Source organism: Phoca vitulina, unplaced genomic scaffold (genome assembly GCF_004348235.1).
Source record: "Phoca vitulina isolate PV1807 unplaced genomic scaffold, GSC_HSeal_1.0 scaffold2, whole genome shotgun sequence".
Lineage (NCBI taxonomy): Eukaryota > Metazoa > Chordata > Mammalia > Carnivora > Phocidae > Phoca > Phoca vitulina.
In genome coordinates this window covers 47,188,134-47,209,917 of record NW_022589705.1, presented here as the reverse complement: position 1 = coordinate 47,209,917, position 21,784 = coordinate 47,188,134, and the positions used below count along the sequence as shown (strand labels likewise).

Sequence of the window (21,784 nt, the reverse complement as noted above, 5' to 3'; positions counted from 1 at the left end):
ACCTCTGCCCTATTATAGTAGAAACTTTGGAGTGGGGCCCAGCACTCTGTTTTGCTAAGCCCTCAAGGTGATTCTGTTGCCCTTGAATATGACAGACCAAAGGTAGAGAGCCTGAGGACATTGGATTGATAATATACCTATTTTGCGTGATCTTTCAAAATATCAGTTAATTCACTTGTAAAAGTTAGAGGTAATGGCAACCTATATTAAGGAATTTTTTTTTTTTAAGATTTTATTTATTTGAGGGGTGCCTGGGTGGCTCAGTCGTTAAGCGTCTGCCTTCGGCTCAAGTCATGATCCCAGAGTCCTGGGATCGAGCCCTGCATCGGGCTCCCTGCTCCGCAGGAAGCCTGCTTCTCCCTCTCCCACTCCCCTTGCTTGTGTTCCCTCTCTCGCTGTGTCTCTCTCTGTCAAATAAATAAAAATTTAAAAAAAAGATTTTTTTATTTGAGAGAGTGAGGGAGAGCACGAGAGGGGAATGAGGGGCAGAGGGAGAAGCAGACTCCCCGCCGATCAGGGAGTCCCACATGGGGCTCGATCCCAGGACTCCGGGATCATGACCTGAGCCAGAGGCAGACGCCAAACCAACTGAGCCACCCAGGTGCCCCATTAAGGAAGTTTTAAAGATGAGATAAATATGAAGTACTTCATGAATTCTTTAGGTCCATGTAAATGTTAGTTGCAAACTTATGCTGAAGATTTTCTTTGGTTTGGCCCTTATTCATACTAGTGACTTCTGTGGCTCTTGTTTATAGTAGTGACTGTCATTGTTAAACCTTCGAATTTGTGGTGCAGAATGAGTTCATGGGAAATACGAGCTGGGATTAAGTCTAGGTATTATAGAAAAATCTCTGTCAGGGCATGATGTTTCCTTCTGTTTAGTTTTCTTATAAATAAAGGTAGTAAATACTCCCACTGGTACTTTTAAAGATCTTTTGAGATTGCATAATATTCTTATTCTACTTTTGTTCAGAAAAGAGAGAGAATAAGATAGTGGAATCAAAGTACTTACCACAAATGCCTGGTACATAGAAGACACTTTATGGCAGCTATTTGTTATCAGTGTATAAACAACCAGTCTTTTCTATATCTTTCTCTTACTCCACTTTCTTGATCTTGAAGTTCTGTTTTAGTTCTTAAATCCTGATTTTCTAATGCCAGATTTCTGTCTCCTGTACCAGGTCCTTGGTACATGGACCAGATATCTGCATGGACTAGATTCTTGAACACCTCAAGCACTGTTTGTGTTACTGCACTTAGAGAAACACAATAGGAGATGTCAGTTAAGTGTGCCCGCTGCTCTCAGCTAGAGTGGTAGCACCTTACCTAATAGAGTTACCACTTTCAGGTTGTGGCTGCTGTACATTGTCAGTCAGGGCTCTCCGAATTGACTTCTCTTTCAGAAACAGATTCACAGACTGATTTATAACTAGAATATCCATTTACAATGGGAAATACCAGTGTTAAACAGCATTTTCTTCCTACCTCTTTCTATAAGAAAATTTTTTCAAATTACAAACATTAGTTGCTTCTTGTACACAAATTCTGAGTGATGGGAGTTAGTTGTAGGATCTAAGTGCCTAGTGTCCATCTCTACTAGAACAATGTTTTTAACACATGGGCAACTTACTTCTGTCTATGAATAATGCTACAAGACTGCTGGAGAAATACAAAACAGGTCTTGTTTCATGATTGCCCTTCTTGTAGGTTCTATACTGCCTTAAATTTTTCTCAAAAGAGAGGTGGGGTAGAGGGTTGTGGAAAGAGGGCATGTGTGAATGTGTGTAGTACATTCAAGTGATTTGGATTAAATTTTCTTTTTATAATCAGAATGCTCTCCCAATTTCCCTGAACTTTATATCACTTGATTACTAATTAGAGTGAATACCTTCTATAGAAAACTTGATTCATTTCATTGCATGTGGATATTTCTTCATTTCATCCTCAGAGAGTGTATTTTTTTATGGAGTTAGGGGTGATCCCTGGCTGAGGCAGTATGATGTACTGATGAGTATGGGCTTTTAGAATTAGACTTGAAATCTGGTTCTACTACTTGTAACTTGTATGATTTGGGGAGAGATTGCTTAATCTCTGAGCTTCAGTTTCCTCATCTGTGAGATGGAGGTTATATAACAATTTTGTAAAATAGTTAGCAAAGGTTGCATGACAGGATTTTATGTATAATTTTAGGTAACCCTAGAAAAGAACATATGGCTAATGGAATCCAGTGTTATTCCTGTGTATCATTACAGTTTTAATGTGTTTGGATTGGGCTGTGAATTTCACCTCCTTTTTTGAGTTTGTTAACTTAGTTTCCAGTCGCTTTTCTAATTATTTTTTCCCACTCCCAAATTATGTATGGTACTCTTAAGTGTGTGCATCTATTCATAGTGTTAACTGCCCGTGTACATTTACTGAATTGATTGCACAGAAAAGTTCTCCACCATTGTCACTTTTTTATTATGCTTAAAGGTTTTGTTGTTAGCGATTAGAATTGGTTAGTCTCTTATAGAAATTCTTGAAAGACTAAGATTTTCCTGGGTTTCAGAGTTGTTTTCGTTCACCTTTTATGATTTGAGAATTCTTGATACAGTTCTAAGGATATTCTCTGTGAATGAAGGTGTGAATTACAGGAATATGAAGTATTCATTTATTCAGAAATTAACTTTTTATTTGGTCTATTTAGGAAGGAGACATGCCAATTCATGAACTTCTCAGTCTTTATGGTTATGATAGTACTATTCGACTACCTGAAGAAGATGAGGAGGAGGAAGAAGAGGAAGAAGAAGGTGAAGATGATGAAGATGCTGATAATGATGATAACAGTGGCTGTAGTGGGGAAAATAAAGTAAGGTTATACACATTTATTAAGATTGTAATCTTTATTCTTGTTGAAGTAGTAACTATTAATACTGGAAGTCCCCTATAATCTCCTGAAAAGTAATAGTTTTATCTGTGTCATTCCAGATTTCTTTTCAGGGCCTCTTCTAAATAAATTTGTACCAACTTAAAAAAAATACTACTCTTTTTAAGTATTAAAGGCTAATTGGTAGTTCTGTATTCAATTTTCTTATTTTGTTTTGAAATAATTTGTTATATAGAGAGGTTCAAAGATAACATAGAGTTCCTATGTACTCTTCAGCCAACTTTCCCTGTTTACATCTCATGTAACCATGGTGTATTTATCAAAAGTAAGAATTGACACTGGTACCATACTATTAATTAAACTATAGACAATTCAGATTTCACCAGTTTTTCTATTAATGTCCTTTTTTCTGTTCCAGGTTCCAATCCAGAACACTGTGCTGCATTTAGTGTATTTATTTTAGTTTTCTAGTTGTATTTGGAATACTGTAACCTTTCATCTGCAGTAATTTTCCTTACATCTTAAGGAAATTTAATTTATTATTCTACAGGAAGAGAATATAAAGGACTCGTCAGGTCAAGAGGATGAAACTCAGTCTTCCAATGATGATCCGTCACAATCTGTTGCTTCTCAAGATGCCCAAGAAATAATCCGCCCACGTCGATGTAAATATTTTGATACTAGTAAGTGTCATTGGTTGCTATTGTTTGGATAATTTTTACTATTTAATATATGATGTAAAATGCCGTTTCTTTTTCACTCATCTGTTTGGATTCATTTACTCTGAAATCTGGCTGAACAGTAATGGGTTTTGTTCTAGGTTAATTCATTTAGCAGTGCTAAAGCCCCATTGTCCATGAATAGATTGCAGAGATTGTTGTGTCCCTATACTCCTTTATTTTGAATGGGTTCCTTTTTTTCTTTTTCTTCTTTTGTTTTTAACCATATATTCCCATGTTTACTTTGGGCTGGAGACTTGACATCAGAATGAGGCAAAATTGAGTCCCGGATGTCAGGAGGTTATCTTAGGACAAGGGAGAAGGGGCTCTGGGCATGCTTTGAGAGCTTGGTATAACCTGGATGGAGTCTTAGGCTCATTCTCTCAGGTAAGGAATCCAGGGCCTTGCTTGTACATGGGCTGCAACCATATAGTTGACCTTGAGTCTAAACTTCTGCAGAGACAGCTAGTGTTTGTTAGCAGGGCCTGGTAAGGCTGTGGGGAGCTCTATAAGCAAGGTATCAGGCCAACATTTCCAAGGGGCTTTATTGGCTCCATAAAATTGCTCTGAGTTTCTTAAAGCTGTCTCATCATATCGAAGTCTACGCATGTGTCTCTTAAGGATGACATTCCAGGGGCACCTGACTGGCTCAGTTGGTAGAGAGCACAACTCTTGAACTCGGGGTTGTGAGTTTGAGACCCATGTTGGGTGTAGAGATTACTTAAACAACATCTGTGTCCACTAAAAAGTCAATCGATTTGTTCCCTAAAGTTAACATTTTTAGGTCTAATGCAGTGCCCAAGAAAGGAAGAAATAAGAATACCTCCATGGGCTCAACTACAAATGGAATGGCAGGCTCCTGTGGGAAAAAATGTGTTCCTTTTTTTCCCCCAATACTTTAATTTGTCTTATAGTCATCTTTTTTATTTCTTCTAGTCTTCTCCTCAGTTTTCATTTTCTACTTTCTTTGCCTCTTAGCCGTTTTTAGCTATTTCATAAGTATTGCTTTCTCTAATCAGGGGCTCCCAGTTCCCAAGAAGTGGTTTCCTCTTGAGATGAGAACATGTTATACACAGAAAGAACTCTCCTAATTTTACTACAGATCGTGATCTAGTCAGAGATGTGCAGTAGTTGAGACAACCTTTAATGTATGTTCCTTGAATATTTGCATGCTTTATCTGCTCCATGGTGTTTCATTCTAAGCAGGAATCATTACTCTGGATGACCGTTCTTTGATAAGAAAAAGGCAACCATTAGTGTTACTGGTTTAAGCTTGGGGTCTGAATTTCTGTGCTTTAATAGAAAGAAAAACATTTGAAGAACAATAACCTCTCATGAAATGGAGCAGTGTAATAACTGATGAAACATGGCTACTGCTTCATGTGAATGATTCCTGATACATATTTAGTTTAGAAGTGAATGTAGTGCTAATGATATTTTATTGTGAGTTTTGATCAAAGATATGGTCCAGTTGAAAAGTGTATCAGTGTAAGGAGAGATTGGTTGCTGAAATTATTGTGTTAATATTAAGTTTGGGGAAAGCCTGGTATTTTTCCTTCTTCTTCTTAGATAAATTGCCAAAGTTTGTTTAAAAGTGGGATGCTAAGTGACTGCATCTTTTTTTTTTTTTTTTTTTAAGATTTTATTTATTTGAGAGAGCATGAGCGAGGGGGGGAGGTAGAGGAAGAGGGAGAAGCAGACTCCCCACTGAGCAGGGAAGCCTGATACGGGGCTCGATCCCAGGACCCTGAAATCATGACCTGAGCCGAAGGCAGACGCTTAACCGACTGAGCCACCCAGGCGCCCCTAAGTGACTGAATCTTAAAACAGTATTTATTTCATACTTTTGATCTGCTATTTTAGTTATGATGTATGCACGGAAGCTGTATATATACTTCCTATCTTAACTTTTCCATAGGAAGATTTAATTTTTATATGTAATGTTACCCTTTTGAACTTTGTATTCCATTTTACAGTTGAGAAGATGCTGACAGTGTAATAGTTTTCAAATTTCCTACCCTTTATGTAAATACATTTTTTACTCCAAAATGTAAACAAATGGCACCTTGCCTGCTCCTGAATAAATCAGAGGTTGGGGAGGATGGAGGTCTTCATACATAGCCTCCCTTCACACTCTCTGTAAAGTGTTGCTACAAGGTTCTCAGTGTCTCAGGGAGCATTGATCGGAAACCAGTTTTTGTTTTGTCCAAATTCTCATTTTATTAGGGAAGAAAGAATTAGGTTTAGGAACAGATTATCTTGACCCGCTAATTCAATTTTTTTCTTAGATTTTTGTGGGAAATCAGTTACTGAGAATACAGTTTCCTAAAATTAGAATTGTCCCAGAAGGCTTATGGTTTTTTGTTTTGCTTTGTTTTAAACTAATAGGGTATTATTTGATCAGAAATATCTTGGTCCTATTTTTGCAAATACTTTTAGGCATACTTAAATGTTTGATGGTAGATGTAAAAATAATATACAGATATACAGATGTGGACAGGATGAACAATCATTTTGTAATATTATTGTCTTATTTATTGTAGATAGCGAAATAGAAGAAGAATCTGAAGAAGATGAAGATTATATTCCATCAGAAGACTGGAAAAAGGTAGTTAGAGCCATATTTTCCCAAAGTTTAGGTAAATTAATATTAAAAAGCAAGTATTACTATTTTACTAGCTATATATTGATAAAGTTGAGGTAAGCCCTTTTGTGACATTTAAATGTTTGGTAGATGTTCAGATTTCCCCTTAATATATTGAGGTAAGAAAAATACTTATTTTTTTATAAAATAAAATAATGATACAGAAAGAATTTGACTTTTTTGAGCAAATCAGTCTCAAACCAACAACAGAAATTGAAATTTTGAACTAGTGCTAATTTACATTTTTGTTGCACTGTAAAAAGTATCAAAAGTAAATTTTTTTACATATTCGGGAAAGCAGTTGAGGCTTTGGTTCTGTTAAGTAGATTTTGTTTAATAATTTAGATTATAAGTTTTTCCATCCCATATTAACGTAGATATTAGCAACTCAAAATATATTGGGTGAAGAGACAGATTTGAGCTTTTCTATAACTATGCATAATAAGTTAATTTCTAAAATGAATCTAAAGATTATATATTGACATAAGTTTTTAATTATAAAATTGTATAAGTGTACAACTTAGTTATACAGTTAAGTAAGTAGAGGAATTAATTTTAAGCTGTTGCAAAGCAGATGAACGTACTAGAAAAATGTGTCAAATGTCATGTAGAATTTATTAGAACAAATCCTTTATTTAGAAGAAATGATATCATTCTTATTGAGATAGCTCACTCGAATTTTTTGTGTTTTTTGCTGTTCTTTTCCTTGGGCTGATTTTTTTTTTTTTTTAAAGATTTTATTTATTCATTTGAGACACAGAGAGAGAGAGCATGAGCAGGGGGAGAAGCATGCTCCCTGCTGAGTCAGGAGATTTTTAATCATAGGAAACAAACTGAGGGTTGCTGGAGGGGAGGGGGGTGGGGGGATGGGGTAACTAGGTGATGAACATTAAGGAGGGCACGTGATGTAATGAGCATGTTATATGCAGCTGATGAATCACTGACCTCTACCTCTGAAACCAGTAATACATTATGTTAATTGAATTTAAATTTTAAAAAAATATGTATAGACAAAAAATAAAAGACATCTCTCAGTATGTTAGAATGGTAAAGGAAGGTGTGGGTTAGAATGGAAAGGGAAGGTTAGCCCAGTGCAGTGTGTGTTAATTAATTTGAGTGAATGATGAATGAATGATGGGGCTGAAGACTGAAAACAAGGATCACAGAGTTATCCACTATTTATGCCCATTTGGGCAAGCGTTCTTTACTCCAGTTTTTTTCTGATTCCTATACCGTGCAGAAAGTAGGAAAAAAGCTAAAAACCTTAGAAGTTATCTTAAACTGTTACTTTCTACCATATATTCGAGTTTATATATCTTTTCTCTTAAGCTGTTCTCATAAACTTTCTCTTCAACTTAAATTGTTTTTGTGTCTGAAGTATACAAGAGAATATTTGAGTAAGTGTTGAATTATTATCTTTAATGAAGGAACAGAAGCTCAGAGGAGGGAGAACATGGGGGACTATTCCCTTCCCAGGAAAATTATGTAATAAAACAGGCCACAGTAAATCCAGACTATTTGTTTTAGTATGATTTTGTTGTAGTAAAATTTGTCAAGATTCAGATTCATCTTCTAAGGCTTGTAAAATACTGAATTTTTCTAGAAACTGGGGTAGAGGAGACAACTTTGAAATCAAATTTGAGTCCAGGTTGTAGCCTTAGAACTTGTTAATAGTGCATTGCTGAGGAAATAAATTTTTTTGAGTGTCGTCTGTATAATACAGGAATGAAAATTTTAGCCTTGTCGAAGTTGGTGAGGATTTAATGAAAATTATATGTATGACACTTGGTACATAATACTCCTAATCGCTGTTTCCCTTCCCTTCCCTACAGAACAAATCAGCAGGTAAAAAGAAGTGTTCTAAACTCAATAGGAAAAAGGAAGCATCTTATCTTTATACTAGTCCAGAAGCTCTCAAACCTGCTTCCGTGTTAGAATCACTGATTACCAGGGCCTTCTTCCAGAGATTCTAATTTAACTGGTCTGGAATGGATCCAGGTATCTATATTTTTAGAAGTGCCTCAGACAGGGAGGGTTGATAACTTGACTTGTCTATTGTCTGGTAGGCATTGGTGAGTAAAAAGAGGCACAAGAAGTGATGATAGGGTACTCTTTTTTTTATAGTGAAAGAGATAAAGTTCTGTAAGAGTAGAGAAAATTTGTGATATTCTTTTAAATTGACTGGTTTTCCTATATAGTTGTAGCAATTAATTAATTACATAGAAAGCATGTCTTTGGAGTTATACTGTATAAAATGAGATCCTACTATCAGTAGGTTGGCAAAAACAGGGGAGAGGAACTTTTCAAATCCTAAGAACTATTTAAACTGTTGTTTATTTTATAATTAATTAATTTGAGAGAGCACACGGGCTGGAGGAACAGAGGGAGAGATAATCTCAAGCAGACTCTGGGCAGAGCCCGACAACGGGGCTCAATCTCACGACCCTGAGATCACAACCTGAGCCGAAACCAAGAGTCGGATGCTTAACTGACTGCACCACCCAGGGGACCCTCAACTGTTAAACTGTTAAACTGTTACCTTAAACTTGTACCTTTCCTGCCTACATCTTCATTTTGAAAATGCAGTAAATTTATTCTTAACATTTAGCCACCAGATAAAAGAGGGTCAGTGTAATCTTGGTCCCTCTGTTTTGTAATATCTCATCAGTGGTGATCTCATTATCTTTCTGAACAGCCAGTTTCCTCTGATCTGTGATTTGACTATATAGATTTGATGACCACATTTCCTAAAATAAAATTTAATTATGTTTTGGGGAGGTTACTTTTTTCATTTTGTATTGTTTTGTGAAAATCAGGCACTAACCTGCTTATCCATTTGGTTTGGAGTTTCATCCATTTCGCCTCTACTGAGCTTTATACAAACCCTTTTTGTTGCTTTCATTACCTCAAATCTGTGGTTCTAGAGTGAAGTGTATGTTGGAATCACCCAACAGCTTGTTGAAACACTACTTGCTGAGTCCTATCCCCAGAGTTTCTCGTTCAGTAGGTCTCAGGTAGAACCTGAGCATTTATATTTCTAACAATTTCCCAGGTGACTCTGATGATGCTGACCCATTGTCCATAGTTTAGACTATAAATACCTTAAAGTACCCAAATTTGATTTTCTGTTTTTCAGGGTGTTTGCAATTATCTTATTAATTGAATTATAAGAATTCATTTTTATTGCTTTTTCTCCATATTTTGAAGTTAAGTTTGTATTCATTGTGTATATTGCATTATACCCCATTTTATTACTAATGTTTTCATCCAATCATATCCAAGCTTTTATCTATTATTAACTCATTCATCCTCACAATACTCCTCTGAGGTAGTTAATTGGTTGTGTCTTTTATGACAGAGAAACCATGAACAAGTTTACCCAGGAAGATGGTAAAGCTAGAAAATGGATATAAAATCTGTGTTACTAGATCTTACTAATGTGTCATGTTATTTTTAAATAGGAGATTATGGTGGGCTCCATGTTTCAAGCAGAGATTCCAGTTGGCATTTGTAGATACAAAGAAAATGAAAAAGGTGGGTTATTAATAAAGTTATACAGCGTGCATTCATGCTTTTGAAGTGATGAACTGTTACTTTATAATGGAATAAGATCATGACAGTTTGTTACCCCACTGATAGATGAGAGAGGACTCTTCATTATTTCTGTAAGAAGAAATATGTTTACTGTTTTTTCAGTGTGTCCATAGAAATCTAGCAAGAAAAAAATGAATACCTTTTTGATACTGAGTGACATAAAACATCCCAGCTTTTTATTTCTTTTTTTTCATATTTTAAATATACTCTTTTATAACCTGTATAATTTAAATTTAAAAGGTTATTTTATGTCAAGGGAAGCTGTTAGGTTTAAAAAAACTCAAGTAAACAATGATATAAAAAGCTTACTTTAAGTGTTGAAACTTTTAATATTACTGAAATTGAGTACTTTGATATTTGTTTATTTGTAAAATAATTTGGGAAACAACTTCTATACTTATATTTTACATAATTTTGCCATCATTTTATCTAAAATTGTAAGGTAAGTCATAAATACTTAAACTTCCAGTAACATAAAATACTTGAGGGCTTAAGTCTGTTTCAGATTATTTCCTTTGGGTGAGTTCCAGAAAGAATGTTTTGTGTGTGTTTTTAATAAGTTTATGTGTAGTATGAGATCACTCAGTGCTAGAAATCTTTCTTCATTTCTTTTATTTCAGTTGTCTTCTTCACATTTCAGTTTACGTATGCAGAGCCTTTCAGAGTTGTAGAATTCTTTTGTTTCCCTTTTAGTATTCTCTCCAAAAACTTCCTTTATATATTAAGTATGTACCTGCTTTCAGGGAAGCAGTAAATAGAGGCAGTTAAGGGAACACCACAGGCCAGTAAATTCTAGTGATGCAAAAATGTTTTAACACACCAGTAATAACTTGTGTTCACTTTCAAGTTAATTCCTGCAATATATAGAACAGTAAAGGTATCAATATGGAGTGACTTTGTTATATAGTGAAATTCTCTGCATATGTTTTGTCATTATATTGTAATTGTGTGCAAAAATAAGTGAACCATTGTCATTTGTATTTATTTTTGTAATTGAATTTTAAATATTATGCTTTGCTTATATGCTATACAATGATTAGCACATGTTCACCATTGAGTTCTTTCTCCAACTAAAGAACCAAAAGTTAGACATTAGTTCTAATTTATGAAATTTTTTAAAAGTTTTGACTATGAAAAGTAATAGTGTCTATCTTAGAAAATTTTGTATTTTGTAGATGGGTAGGAAAATATCTTGGTGGCAGGTTAGTGTTAGAGCTAAAGGTAGTTTTACTTACCTCTTAATATGTTTTATTTTTATGTTTGTATTGTCAGATATCACAGTAAGTTAATAATCAAGATCTCTGATTTTCACTGTTTTAAATTTTGGTTTAATGCTTTCAGTTTTATTATAATTTTAGAAAGCAGTTATACATAATATTTTTTTTCAGGAAAGGTATGATTTATGAAGCTTTCTCACCGTGTGAACTTAAGCATTTTAGATTGTGTGAGGATCAGACTAGATTTAGCAGGCTGATACTGCATTGGAGGGGCCACTGTGGTAGAGGGACTTTCCTCAGTTTTGTATTTCTAGGAATTCAGACTTTTGTCATGATACCCAGAATTTGTCACCACTTAGGGTGGTGCACACAAACCAAACTCATGTGAAACTTATGTAAACTACACCGTTGGAAAACAACTGTTAAAGGGATACTGATGATTAGTGCATTCTTTCCCTTACAGGATAAAGTTTGCAAGATATTTTTCATTGGTTTGGTGAGCACACATTCAAAAGGGAGAGCATTTGGTTTGAGTGATTTTGATAAAAATGCCACAAAACTAATACACTTTGTACCTTCACTGTAGGAATTATTTGACACAAATGGATTAGAATTTTTTCATTGATACAAGGAAACCCTGTTACTGAGTATCCTGGAAAGACATTGATATTTTTTCCCTCTGATATCTGATTTCTTTTTTACTAGACTCCAGCTTATATATTCCTCATCAGTTATCACTTCTATTTCAAACAATTATATAAACAAGATTTGTTACAGTTGTGTTTGAGTCCTTTTCCTTTGAACTTTATTACACAATCTCAACTACACAATTAACATTTTCATAAATTTATGTAAATTAGCACTTATACTCAGCACAGTATATTATAATCATTTCTTTATTCATTTTTGTATCCTTAATGCCTAGTATGATTCTATTACATAGGTACTCAGTAAACATTTGGTGGCTGAGTTATTAGGTAGGTGCAGAATAATGTTAACAGAACTGATATGGAGTCATTAAACTTTGATCAGTACATAGGCATTTGGCCTTGGACATGTTTACTTAACTTCTTTTTCTCCTCATCTATAAAATAGCTATAAAAGAGCATTTATTTACAGAGCCTGTCATGAGGATTTACATGTTAATATTTTTAGGTGTAGCTTTAACAACATAGTGTCTGGCACATAGTAAGTGCTCAGTGAGTGGCCTTAATGTTCAATGGATGATTAATCTTATCCATTATTTAGGTTTTATTATTATTCAGATTTTCAGAAAGCACCAGTTTATGCCGTTTTACTTACAAATGGCAAAAATCCAGTTCAGTTAGCTTAGCAAAAAAGAATCTACCTATTGCTTAACTGGAAGGTTCTGGGTGGCTTCAGATGTAACTGGATTTGGGGGTTATTACATATCAGCTGTCCCTCCTCCCCTTTCCGACCTCTTTCCTTTATTGCCAGACAAGCTAAGATGGCTACTGGGAGCTCCTGGCTTACACTTTACACTGTCCTTGTAGCTAGAGAACCAACAAAAATGAGAACTTTGGCATCCACCTTTGCTCCAGCAAAAGTCCTAGAGAGAACCTCTATTGACTTAGCTTGAGTCGTACTCAGCCAGAAGTAATTACTGTGACCAGAGAGAAGAGTGAATGTTCTGGCTTGCCTTGGCTCATTTATCTGTTCTTGGGGCTCCAGGGTGTCAGCCCCACTCAGAACAGATGGAAAGGATTTAATTCCCAAAGAAAGTGTTGAGTAGATGAAAAGCATGATTTTTCAGTTCCGTGTGTGAACTGAACACTGCAGCTTTTGTGATAAGACTGAATTTAATGCTGATAAACATCCTAGATTGAAAAGAGGGCCCCCCCCCCCCGCCCCGGCTAAGATCTGCCCCCAAAGTGTCAGTACTGCTGAAGCTGAGAACCCTGGACTAGATTGATTGAGAATTAGTTGGGCTACCTATAGGGATGAAAGTCAAGAGAAAGGAGCTAAGGTATATCCAGGTCGAATTTTCATGCTTGCATGACGGAGTTTTAGAGTAAGGAAATGATGGCTAGGAATTGGGAAGCAGTGAATAGCAAAGGACCATGTAAATTGTCGTTTCTAAGGAACACTTGACAAATTACTGATTCTTAAGTTACTTACTGAAAATGTACACATGCGTTATCCTTAGTTGATGATGATAATGTTAAAAAGGCAGTTCATTTAGCTTATACGTAGGAAAAGCTCAGCAGGACAACTTAAAATGTAGGTCATTAATGATAATGTGACCTTTTAAGAACGTGGGAATTTTTGTTGTAAACCTCATTATTATACCATAGCTGATTACAGATCTGCATTTTCATCCTCATAATGTATTGATTAGATTGAATTTTTACTTAGGCATTAAAAATAGAATAACACTTTTTTTTTTTTTTTTTTTACTAAAACTGAAAGTTAACAAATATAAAGTTATTCATTGGGAATTAATTTCCCAGATTGCAGAAGTTTGTGGTTTTTTGGTAGTGGTTTCTCAGCTTTCTACATTAGTACCCCCCAACCACACACACCTAGTGAACTTTGTTGAATTATTTTGACAACCCATTTTGTTTGACAAGCTTCATATGTTACTTAAAATGCCATAGTAAGCACTTCCCTAGCTAACTTGCGTGCTCCTGTCTTCTGAACTCTCACATATTTATAATCACGTAAATTGTATCCACCATCATATATTTGTTTTTGCTTTTTAAAGATTCTAATATTTAGGCTTTGTAATTCATTTAGAAAGCAGTAGTTTCAGAGGATGTTACTACATTTCAGTGATTATGATCTTTTGAAATCCATCATGTTCAAGTCATTTGATGTAATTATAATAAAGGGTATTTGTTTCTTTTTGTTGCTTTTATAGAGCTTTTCTCTTCATTAGATGTTCTTTCTCTTCTGTAGTTTAGTGTGTTTTACCGTAGTGGTGGTGTTCTGATATTCTGATTTCTTGGCATTTAGTTGTTCTACAACAGACACTTAATAAAAATCACTGTGTTGCCTGTTTTATTTAGAGCACAGTCAAAAGTCATATTTTATTTAGAGTGAAACTTAAGTGGAAAATAATTTGGTCTCTTTCTGAAACCAGTAAAGGCAGTGTGGTTTATTCTCTGTGGAAATGCTAATTGTTCTCATCCATGGTTATTTTTCAGTATAATTGTATAAAATGAGGTGTATTCTCAGGGTCAGCCTGTCTGGCTGTCTTGTCACAATTCTAGGGGTCTGGCTTGTCATTTGGCGCCATCTGCTGATGTTTGTGTACTCAGCTTAAATAGGATATCTGTATCCTGTGGCTATCTGAAACTTACAGAATAATTCAGAAATATCTTCCAGGTCATTTGTGCTTGTTTCATAAGTCCAATATAGGGATATTTAAGTGAGAGAACACTGAGGATTCAGGGACCCACCTTCCATGTTTCTTAGGGCTTCCTTGTAAGGACTTGTCCACTCTCTACCCATCAGTCTCAAGAACGTAAAAACTGTAGTCTCCCCCCTTCGATGAAGAGAGGCTAAGCAGAGAACAAAAATCGGTAGTGTATCCAGATTCACTTTATCATGGCAGTTCTATTATATTTACAATTTAGAGTTTGATGAGGATTGTACCAGCAGGTTAGAAAAGGGATGAGGTTTACTATGGAAGATTTTCTAGATTGTCCCTATACTTTTTTTCTTTTTTTATTTTATTATGTTAGTCACCATACAGTACCTCATTAGTTTTTGATGTAGTGTTGTATGATTCATTATTTTCGTATAACACCCAGTGCTCCATGCAGTACGTGCCCTCCTTAATATACCCATCACCAGGCTAACCCATCCCCCCACCCCCCTCCCCTCTAAAACCCTCAGTTTGTTTCTCAGAGTCCATAGTCTCTCATGGTTCGTCTCCCCCTCCGATTTCCCCCCCTTCACTTTTCCCTTCCTTCTCCTAATGTCCTTCATTCTATTCCTTATGTTCCACAAATAAGTGAAACCATATGATAATTGACTTTCTCTGCTTGACTTATTTCACTTAGCATAATCTCCTCCAGTCCCATCCATGTTGATGTAAAAATTGGGTATTCATCCTTTCTGATGGCTGAGTAATATTCCATTGTATATATGGACCACATCTTCTTTATCCATTCGTCTGTTGAAGGGCATCTTTGGTCTTTCCACAGTTTGGCTATTGTGGACATTGCTGCTATGAACATTGAGGTGCATATGGCCCTTCTTTTCACTACATCTATGCCATTGGGGTAAATACCCAGTAGAGCAATTGCTGGGTCATAGGGTAGCTCTATTTTTAATTTTTTGAGGGACCTCCACACTGTTTTCCAAAGTCACTGTACCAACTTGCATTCCCACCAACAGTGTGAGGGGGTTGTTCCCCTTTCTCCACAACCTCTCCAACATTTGTTGTTTATTGCCTTGTCAATTTTTGCCATTCTTACTGGTGTGAGGTGGTATCTCAGTGTGGTTTTGATTTGAATTTCCCTGATGCCTAATGATGATGAACGTTTTTTCGTGTGTCTGTTAGCCATTTGTATGTCTTATTTTGAGAAGTGTCTGTTCATGTCTTCTGCCCATTTTTTGACTTGATTATTTGTTTTTTGGGTGTTGAGTTTGAGAAGTTCTTTATAGATCTTGGATATCAGCCCTTTGTAGTGTCATTTGCAAATATCTTCTCCCATTCTGTGGGTTGCCTCTTTGTTTTGTTGACTGTTTCCTTTGCTGTGCAGAAGCTTTTTATCTTGGTGAAGTCCCAAAAGTTCATTTTTGCTTTTGTTCCACTTGCCTTTGGAGATGTATCTTGAAAGAAGTTGCTGTGGCCGATGTCAAAGAGGTTACTGCCTATGTTCTCCTCTAGGATTTTGATGGATTCCTGTCTCACATTGAGGTCTTTATCCATTTTGAGTTTATATTTGTGTATGGTGTTAGAGAATGGTCAAGTTTCATTCTTCTGTATATAGCTGTCCAATTTTCCCAGCACCATTTATTGAAGAGACTGTCTTTTTTCCATTGCATATTTTTTCCTGCTTTGTTGAAGATTATTTGACCATAGCGTTGAGGGTCCATATCTGGGTTCTCTATTCTATTCCATTGGTCTATATGTCTGTTTTTGTGCCAGTAACCATGCTGTCTTGGTGATCACGGCTTTGTAATATAGCTTGAAGTCAGGCAGCGTGATGTCCCCAGCTTTGTTTTTCTTTTTCAACATCTCCTTGGCAATTTGGGGTCTTTTCTGATTCCATACAAATTTTAGGATTGTTTGTTCCAGCACTTTGAAAAATGTCATTGGAATTTTGATCAGGATGGCATTGAAGGTATAGATTGCTCTGGGCAGCAGAGACATTTTAACAATGTTTATTCTTCCGATCCATGAGCATGGAATGTTTTTTCCATCTTTTTGTGTTTTCAATTTCTTTCATGAGTGTTCTGTAGTTCCTAAAGTATAGATCCTTTACCTCTTTGGTTAGGTTTATTCCGAGGTATCTTAAGGTTTTTGGTGCTATTGTAAATTGAATCGATTCTCTAATTTCTCTTTCTACAATTGCATTGTTAGTGTATAAGAAAGCAACTGATTTCTGTGCATTGATTTTGTATCCTGCCACATTACTGAATTGCTGTATGAGTTCTAGTAATTTGGGGGTGGAGTCTTGGATTTTCCACATAACGTATCATGTCATCTGCGAAGAGAGAGAGTTTGACTTCTTCTTTGCCAGTTTGAATACCTTTTATTTCTTTTTGTTGTCTGATTGCTGTTGCTAGGGCTTCTAGTATTATGTTCAACAATAGTGGCGAGAGTGGGCATCCTTGTCGTGTTCCTGATCTTAAGGGAAAGGCTCTCAGCTTTTCCCCATTGAGGATGATATTCGCTGTGGGTTTTTCATAGATGGATTTTATGAACTTGAGGAATGTTCCCTCTATCCCTATACTCTGAAGAGTTTTAATCAGGAAAGGATGCTATATTTTGTCACATGCTTTTTCTGCATCAATTGAGAGGACCATATGGTTCTTCTCTCCTTTTATTAATGTGTTCTATCACATTGATTTGCAAATGTTGAACCACCCTTGCATCCAGGGATAAATCCCACTTGGTTGTGGTGGATGATCCTTTTAATGTATTGTTGGATCCTATTAGCTAGGATTTTGTTGAGAATTTTGGAATCCATACTAATCAGGGATATTGGTCTGAAATTCTCCGATTTGATGGGGTCTTTGCCTAGTTTGGGGATTAAGGTAATGCTGGCCTCATAGAATGAGTCTGGAAGCTTTCCTTGTGTTTCTTTTTTTGAAACAGCTTCAGGAGAATAGTATTATTTCTTCTTTGAATGTTTGGTAGAATTCCAGGGAATTCTTTATAGATCTTGGATATCAGCCCTTTGTAGTGTCATTTGCAAATATCTTCTCCCATTCTGTGGGTTGCCTCTTTGTTTTGTTGACTGTTTCCCCCCAGGGAATCCATCAGGCCCTGGACTCTTGTTTTTTGGGAGGTTTTTGATCACTGCTTCAATCTCGTTACTGGTTATTGGCCTATTCAGGTTGTCAATTTCTTCCTGTTTCAGTCTTGGTAGTTTATAGGTTTCCAGGAAGGCATCCATTTCTTCCAGGTTGCTTAATTTATTGGCATATAGTTGTTGATAATAATTTCTAATAATTGTTTCTGTTTCTTTGGTGTTAGTTGTCATCTCTCCCCTTTCATTCATAATTTTAATAATTTGGGTCCTTTCTCTTTTCTTTTGGATAAGTCTGGCCAGTGGCCAATCGATAGATCTATTAATACCTTCAAAGAACCAGCTTCTAGTTTCGTTGATATGATCTACTGTGTTTCTGGTTTCTAATTCATTGATCTCTGCTCTGATCTTAATTATTTCTCTTCTAATGTGTGGCTTAGGCATTGTTTGTTGCTTTTTCTCCAGTTCTTTAAGGTGTAAAGTTAGTTGGTAAAGTCGGGATTTTTCTATTTTTTTGAGTGAGGCTTGGCTGGCTATGTATTTCCCCCTTAGGACCGCCTTTGCAGTATCCTATAGGTTTTGGACCGATGTGCTTTCGTTCTCATTAGTTTCCATGAATTGTTTTAAGTTCTTCTTTGATTTCCTGGTTGACCCAAACATTGTTGAGCAGAGTGGTCTTTAGCTTCCAAGTGTTGAATTTCTTCCAAATTTTTTCTTGTGACTGAGTTCCAGCTTTAAAGCATTATGGTCTGAGAAATTGCAGGGAATCTCAATCTTTTGGTAACAGTTGAGACCTGATTTGTGACCCAGTATGTGGTCTGTTCTGCAGAAAGTTCTATGTGTGCTCGAGAAGAATGAGTATTCTGTTGTTTTAGGGTGGAATGTTCTGTATATATCTATGAGGTCCATCTGGTCCAGTGTGTCATTCAAAGCTCTTGTTTCTTTGTTGATGTTCTGCTTAGATGATCTGTCTATTGCTGAGAGTGGAGTATTGAGGTCTCCTACAATTAACATATTATTATCAATATGACTCTTTATTTTGGTTAACGGTTGGCTTATGTAGTTGGCTGCTCCCATGTTGGGGACGTCCCAACCCTGTGCCGTTTTATGGGAGCATTTAGGCCATTCACGTTGAGAGTGATTATTGAAAGAATGAATTTATTGCACGCCTGGGTGGCTCAGTCGTTAAGCGTCTGCCTTCAGCTCAGGTCAGGATCCCAGGGTCCTGGGATTGAGCCCCACATCGGGCTCCCTGCTCAGCGGGAAGCCTGCTTCTCCCTCTCCCACTCCCCCTGCTTGTGTTCCCTCTCTCAATGTGTCTTTCTCTGTCAAATAAATAAAATCTTAAAAAAAAAAAAAAGTGAATGAATGAATTTATTTTCATCATGTTGCCTGTGAAGTCCTTGTTTCTATAGATTGTAAATTTCTGTTCTATATCTCTCTTGGGGTCTTTCTCCTTTTATAGAACCCCCCCCTTAATATTTCTTGCAGGGCTGGCTTAGTGGTCACATATTCTTTCAGTTTCTGACGGTCTTGGAAGCTCGGCATCTCTCCATCCATTCTAAATGACAGCCTTGCTGGATAAAGTGTTCTTGGCTGCATGTTCTTCTCATTTAGTACTCTGAATATGTCTTACCAGCCCTTTCTGGCTTGCCAGGTGTCTGTGGATAGGTCTGACATTATTCTGATGTTCCTCCCTCTGCACGTAAGGAATCTCTTCCCCCTAACTGCCCTAAAGATGGTTTCCTTGGTTCTAAGGTTTGTGAGTTTTACTATTACATGCCGGGGCATTGGTCTGTTTTCCTTGATCTTGGGAGGGGTCCTCTCTGCCTCTAGGACACAAATGTTTGTTTCATTCCCCAGATTAGGGAAGTTCTCAGCTACGATTTGCTCAAATATATCTTCTAGTTCTCTCTCTCCACCTCCTCAGGGATCCCAATAATTCTGACATTGGAATGTTTCATGGTGTCACTTACTTCTCTGATTCTGTTTTCATGGATTTTGAGCTGTTTCTCCCAAGCCTCCTCTTTTCCCTTCTTGTCTATCAATTGGTCTTCTAGATCACTACTTCGTTCTTCTGCCTTGTTTACCCTAATTTCTGCCAGTTCACCTTTCATTTCTGCCCTTAGAGACTCTATGTTGCTATTAATCAATTTCTCCATTCTAGCTGTTGTCTTCATAACTGTTACCCTGAAGTCCATTTCCGACATCTTGGTTATATCTGTATCCATTTGTAAATCTGTGGCAGAAGTCACAGTCTCTGAGTCTTTCCTATTTTGGGGGTTCCTCCTCCTAGTCATGCTGTTGAGGGGTGGTTGAGGCAATGTACAGAGTCCAGATTATTGACCACAACCCAAGCAAGATGCACCTGTCTTATAGGGACCTTAGGGTTGTTGGCCTCTTGTTCTCCCAGCCTGTCTTCTGGGGGAGGGGCCTGCCGCACTGTTACTCAGGCAACCCTGTTTGGGCGGAGTTGCCCTGCCCCACCGTGGAGGGGGATGGGCTCAGTGAAAACTCATTTTTGGGGGCTTTTGTTCTCTGGCAGCTTTCCTTGGTGGCTTTACGCGTCTCTTCTGAGAGTCAGAGCAGAAAAAACCATTTCCGTCTGCCTCAGAACGGAGAGATCACAGCCTGTTCTTCAGTGAGCTCTCCAGGTCACACTATCTCTGTTTCTGTCTCTGCTGCTATAAACTGCAGCGTCCTGGTTTGTGCGCCCCTCCGCAGCGCTCCCAGTCCTCGCCTCCAGGTTGGGGCACGTCTCTGCCCTTTGTGCTTCTAAAACCACCAGCTGCCCCCAGTTCACTTGCAATGCCTGTCGCTCTAGCTCCAGGTTTCAGTTTGGGGGGGGGGGGCTGCCCTAAAGTCCTTTCCCCGCCACTAGCGGTCTGCGAGTCTGTGCCCTATCCCCAGCACAGGAGGCTGTCGCTCACTGGTGGTGTAGGATCCCCACAGCTCCCTCCCCCTTCCGTTTATCTTCGGATATGTGCCCGGGGAATCATGGCTCCCCAATTCATACCTCGAAACCAACTGCCTGCGATATTCTGTTTGTAGAGATCCAGATATATCTTCTTACATCTCAGGCTGATTTTGTGGGTGTTCAGAGTGGTCTGGTGGGTATCCAGCTCAATTCAAGGGACAGGTTGGAATAGGGTCCCCTACTCCTCTGCCATCTTTTCCCCTGTCCTTGTAGTTTAAAGAAGAGTATCTATTTTGGGGAACACAAAGGTAGAAGGATATTTTAAAGTATATGTGTGTAGTTGGGTGGAGTGTGAGACAAGATAATTTATATGAAAACACCTAACGTAGTGCCTGATACATTGGAGATGCTTAATTAGCTGCTAATTTCTTTTTTATAACACAAGGAACTTTGACACCATCAGTTATCCTCTATCTCTTAAATTCACAGTTTTTCTTCAGTTGGCTCCTTCCTATTGGCATTTAAATCATTGTCTCCTGTGTTTAAAAACCCAACAAAACCAGAAACTTTCTTCAATTATACTTCCTCACTGGCTGCTACCCCCATCTCCCTTACAACGAACTTTTTAAGAATTCTCTCCTTTCTTTCTTCCCCTTCCATTTACTCTTCAGTCATCTCCAGTGTGGCCTGGGCTTCCGTCTCTGCACAAAAACAGCTCTTGAAACATTCCCCTCCTTGTTAGTAAAGCCAGCGTACCTGTTTCAGTTTTCATACTGGCCATTTGACAGCATTTAACAGTCTATTACTCCTTGAAACTCCTTCTTCCCCTAGCTGCAATGGTGCCACATTTCTGGTATTTTTTCTATCTTGTGACTATTCCTTAATATATTGTCTACATTTCCATCTTCCTGTCATTTGGAATTGCACAAGGCTTTCATCTTAGGCTTTCCTCCTTTCCTTTTACTTTTAAAATTGTGATGTCAGTGAGGCTTTAATCTTATTCTAATGGAAATTCTGATGAAAGCTAAATGCTTTTAAGAAAGGAAAGACTCTCGTTTTATGAAAATAATTTATGTTCATTATAATACATTTTTAAGCTTCATAGAAAAATATATAAAAGTAAGAAAAATGATCCCAAATTTTACCACCAAGAAATAAACCATGTTGACATTTGGTGCACATTCCTTTAGACCTCCTATTTCAAAAATTAATAATTATAGCTAACATCCATTGAACCTTAATATATGCCAGAATTGTTCTAAAGTGCTTTAAATCTTTACAACCCTGTATGATAGTGTTGTTATCCCAATTTTGCAGATGAGGCAGAGAGCAGGGAAGTAACTTGCCCAAGGTCATACAGATGGTAAGGAGTGGTGGT

At 37.1% G+C, this 21,784-nt stretch overlaps 1 protein-coding gene across 20 annotated transcripts in view; it reads left to right on the top strand.

Annotated features, from left to right (window-relative positions):
- The window catches only part of MIER1 (MIER1 transcriptional regulator), a 65,998-nt gene that overhangs the window by 28,979 nt on the left and 15,235 nt on the right, over window positions 1-21,784 (top strand). For all 20 annotated transcript variants that reach the window (XM_032426586.1, XM_032426604.1, XM_032426575.1 and 17 more), the window contains 4 exons: window positions 2,687-2,848; window positions 3,417-3,549; window positions 6,129-6,193; window positions 9,691-9,763. In XM_032426586.1, coding sequence (XP_032282477.1) covers window positions 2,687-2,848; window positions 3,417-3,549; window positions 6,129-6,193; window positions 9,691-9,763 — 433 coding nt within the window. The remainder of the gene's footprint in view (window positions 1-2,686; window positions 2,849-3,416; window positions 3,550-6,128; window positions 6,194-9,690; window positions 9,764-21,784) is intronic.